The sequence below is a fragment of the Pteropus vampyrus genome, unplaced genomic scaffold, assembly GCF_000151845.1.
Source record: "Pteropus vampyrus isolate Shadow unplaced genomic scaffold, Pvam_2.0 Scaffold98, whole genome shotgun sequence".
Classification (NCBI taxonomy): domain Eukaryota; kingdom Metazoa; phylum Chordata; class Mammalia; order Chiroptera; family Pteropodidae; genus Pteropus; species Pteropus vampyrus.
Window position 1 is genome coordinate 3979536 of NW_011888879.1, and position 4541 is coordinate 3984076.

Below are 4541 nucleotides of genomic sequence, written 5' to 3' on the forward strand. Positions count from 1 at the left end.
GAATTTAGAAGAGGGCACAGAGGGAAAAATCCTTTCCTCTTTTCATTATTTTTTACATTATAAAACTAGAGTCTTACCCAGTTTTAACTTTGAAGCATACCTAGCATCTGACAGAAACGTGTTTTTTGTTCATGCTCCCAAAGTATTACCAGGATTGTACAATTTACTTAAATTCTTTATAGTCTCTTTATTCCTTAGTTTCATCACTGTAAAATGAGTGTGGTAATCGTCCTGTCTCTCCTCATTGCGTTGCGGGGAGTGAATGAGTCACTTACAGGTCTCCCTGTCCCCACACTGCCCCATATGAGGGCAGTGTGTGAGCACTATTCCTTCTTTCTCACTTTTTCAACCTAATGAAGGTCTTCTCTGCTGCCAGGTGGGGGCAGAAAGAGCAGGAAAGAGGAGCAGAGGTCTACCACACTCTTCCTAGGTCAGAGGTGGTCACGACCATCGCTGAAACATGTCTGTCAGACTTAGCTTTATGAATAAGTACCCTGACAAGTTCTCCCATCTGCAGCTATGGTGAGGCCTTTAGAACAGGAGCAATAGTAGGTTCCTACGGCATTGTGGCAGATCTGGGAGCAGGGATTCCCTGTCGCACATTCGTCTTCATCTGAAAAAAGAAACAAAAAGGCCCAGTGAGCACGTACACCCCCTGCTTTCCAGGAGTTTTTAAAGTCGGTGAAAATAGTTGTTTCAAGAGGTCAATGAATTAAATCAAATATGACAGAAATGCCCCAAGTGCCACAAAATGTTAAGGCTGAATAAAAATGAATTCTTCTGTATTACCAAATTATCTTTGATAGTGAATAGATGTTTAGATTAATTCTAAAACAATGATGATGAAAACTAAGATATAAACACCATTTACTTTGACTTAAATGCTTTTTACCTACCTTAACTCTCGTTGTTGACAACCTTACAAGGAGATAAGTATTTTTATTACTATCCTCATCTGCATGATAAAACTGAGGAGCAAAGAGGTTAAGTCAATTGCCCAAGGTCACACAGGCCCGGAATTTGAATTTGGCAATACCATTTCTAAAGACCACCTTTTACCACTACGCTACGTGGCCTACCAGTGAAAGCAAGGCCCTACGAATGGAAACTTAAGCTCCTCGAGCCATTTACTCAGCTGTTTACTTATTTGTGACTCTCTTGTGCTGGCACTTAGATGAGACAAGGTGGTTTAGTCATTAGTCTTCCACCCACAGTTCTGCCCTATCCTATGACTGGGCACTTCTAGGATTAGGTGATTTAGAGTTGAATTACTCCTGCTTCGTGTCTATGGCATTCGAGTGGCCAGACAGAGTCCGGTTTTGTCCCTGTGCTCACTCCATCTCTCTACTCGATTATGACCCCTGACACACTTGACTGTGACCAAACTGAAAGAGTGTGGGCTTTGTAATGATCTTAAATTCAAGTTCAGCTCTGCTACGTGGTAGCTGAGTGATCTTAGGCACTCTACTTAACTTCTTTACATCTCAGTTTCCTCACCTGTAAAAAGGGACATTTACAGGACATTGGGATGATTAAATTTCTAGCCAAATGGCAACAGATGTCCATTAAATGGTATCCATTATTAACGCTTTAATATGTAAAAAATGCATTATTTATTCCTATACTTACCAGCACAAAAGGGTCCAACTGAGTCCAAGGCAAACCCGGAGGGACACTGATTACTGCGATCTCCTACCATAGACAGAAAAGCAAAATTCACTGGCTGGTTGGAATGTCAGCCCCTGTTTCTTCCTCGGGAAGATATGCCAGAGATGGAACACGCGGCACGACAAATACAAGAGGGGGAAACAAGCAGGAATGAAAACCTCTTCCTGTTTCCCAGCCAGGAACTAAATGAATCATAGTCCACAGATCGTTGGCAAGCGGCCATTGGAAAGAGATTTTCGGTTTAAGTTGTTTACAGTAATCAAAAGAAAATTAAATAAACTTATTCTGTGATAATGAAAAAGGACCCGAGCTCAATGGGTATGCCAGCCATAACCACAGGCAGAATCCTATTCTTCCAGCCATTACTTACTGTTTGTTTCTAGAAGTAGAAACGCTATTTTCAAGGCACTTAAAATAACTCATGCCAGTGAAAAACAGAAATGCTAAGAAAGAGAGTCTCTCCTTTTGTAGATCTCATCCGTTTGCAATATAAAGCAGCTGGGTCAATGTCCCTATGTGTGACCAAGTGTCCTCCTTTCCTACGCAGTGACAGTAAGGGGAAATAGGCACATTGTGATAGAATAGATTTAAGTTAAAAAAAATACATATATTAACAAGAATAAACAGGTTAGTTAGGGAATCTCTTTCCTTAGAAAGTAACTCAGTCTTGACTCTAAGCAGTTTAGCAAATTATTTTTCAAATATTAGTGACCTGCAAAAACTTAAATGAAACCAATCTTTCGAGTTACCAAAGTAAAGTGCATACACGACACGCACACACAACTTAAAAGATGGTCGTTAGTGAAGCTTTATTTAATTCGTATCATATATTCAGTTCATATTAAATCTCTTAGAAATTATCTTAGATTTTTCTTTCAATTCTAAATGCATGAAACTGTGTTTATTTTTACTATTGTTTTAGGTGCTCTTCATAGAGGGTATCTGGGCATTAGTTAATTTTAAAGATTCATTCCTACTCTGGAGAGTCTCTGATTATAATATTGCTTGGTCTCTACTGAGGACATGAAACTATTCAAAACTGTTTTGTATATTTAGAGGGAGAAAGAAACACAACTCCAATGAAAATATTTTTTTGACTGGAAAACTAGAGTCCTACTTGCTATTTCTAAGTAACCGAATGTCTTAAAACCTTGAAGAGAAAGCAGGGGTTCATGATCCATTTCTACCCTGCCTATAGAAATTGTACCTGCGAGGGAATGGGAATAGGATGGATGGAATAGGATCACCTCAAGCAGACTGCTAAACGATCACTGAACGTGTCACATGGTACTGTGAGTTCCATGTGCTTTACTTCATTTAAGCCTCACAACAACCTCACTCTCATCGTAACCAATTTTCAGACGAGGATTTAGAGGCTGAGGTCATGTAAGTTGCCTGAAGTCAAAGACCTAATGTAAGCCGGAACAAGAATTTAGATACAAATCGGTGGCTTTTACCCACTGAACTCAAAAATACAACACAGGTGGTGATTATAATTCGTGCTTCCTTTATATTTATTCACTTATTCATACATGCTGTAATCTAACCAGCACGTTGCGTAGGGCACTGTGCTGGGGATACGATTGTGGAAAAACTGTGTCATATAAACACAGTAAGTTATTATCTGATAGTAGCCTTAGATTTTTGGTTCTAAATGGGGGTGATATCTTCCATTAGGTAGTATTTGGTAAGATTTTGGGGAGATACTTTGGTTGTCATAATGATAGGGAGGGAGGCCTATTAAAATTTAGTGAGAAGGGCAGACTCCAGGGCAGATTTTAAAACCCTGCAATGTGTAAGATAATGATGCGAGATGAAGATTTGTCCCTTGCTCTGAAAGATTTTCATGGGAAGCGAGAGAGCTGTTTATAATTATCTAAGGCTAAAACGCATCTTCCACATATGAAATATTTTTTGTATGATTAAGATATACAATAAATTTTCTAAGAAAGCTACTGTCATGTAAATTGATGGTTGACTACACATTTTTTTATTCAGAACATTACCAAGTATTACTTGATATTTAAAAAAAAAAAACATACCGAGGCTCCATATATAAGTTCAGCCATATATCACCTTATACTATAGTAATGTCTAAAGATTTTCATATTGAAATACATCATATTCTGTTATAAACTCTTTTTATTCTTTATATTAAAGTCTGTTATTTTGAAATGTATTAGTTATTTTCATTTTGACATAGTAGGGAGTAATACAAAATATTTGTTTGTGTTATAGTAACATGATAATTGTAAAAACTTTGAAAAGTAACCTTGTCACTTGGAACAAACTACTACCAACATTTTGATGTTTTCCCTTTAATCACTTTTGTAAGTATACACTTCAAAATTTAAGTTAGGATCTTTCACAGACTAACAGCCATAAAATCTCTTGAAGAGCTTATTAAAAATACAGACCCGTTGGTCCTATTACCCAGTTGAAATTGCCAAGGAAGAAGACTGGGAATCTGTATTTTTAACTAGTATAAAGGTTTCCTTATAGTCACTGTGGCGTGGACAACTCAGGTTGGGATTGTATTGTGCATGTACTACTTTTCAATTACTATTATGTCATGTACATTCTCCTCTGTCGGTTGTTTATAGTTATATTGTCAAAACCTAGAATACACAGTAGGAACTCAACAAATGTTCTCAAATGAATAAATGAGCTAAATATTCCTTTAAATTATTTTAATGACCATTTAAGAGTTTCTCATATAGCTGTGCCATCATTTACATATTTACCTTTACTTCCAGGACATGAATTATTGACCATTTCTGTGATTTGAATGGGCAGACTTTTAGAATGAGATAACTAAAAAGATATGACTATTTGAAAAGCTACTGATACATACTGCTTTCCAGAAATGTTAA

At 37.2% G+C, this 4541-nt stretch overlaps 1 protein-coding gene across 1 annotated transcript in view; it reads right to left on the minus strand.

The window, feature by feature from the left end:
- The window catches only part of HMCN1 (hemicentin 1), a 408502-nt gene that overhangs the window by 25729 nt on the left and 378232 nt on the right, over positions 1-4541 (minus strand). The window contains exons 96-97 of the mRNA XM_023533191.1: positions 1630-1692; positions 494-613 (exon numbers count right to left, since the gene is read on the minus strand). Coding sequence (XP_023388959.1) covers positions 494-613; positions 1630-1692 — 183 coding nt within the window. The remainder of the gene's footprint in view (positions 1-493; positions 614-1629; positions 1693-4541) is intronic.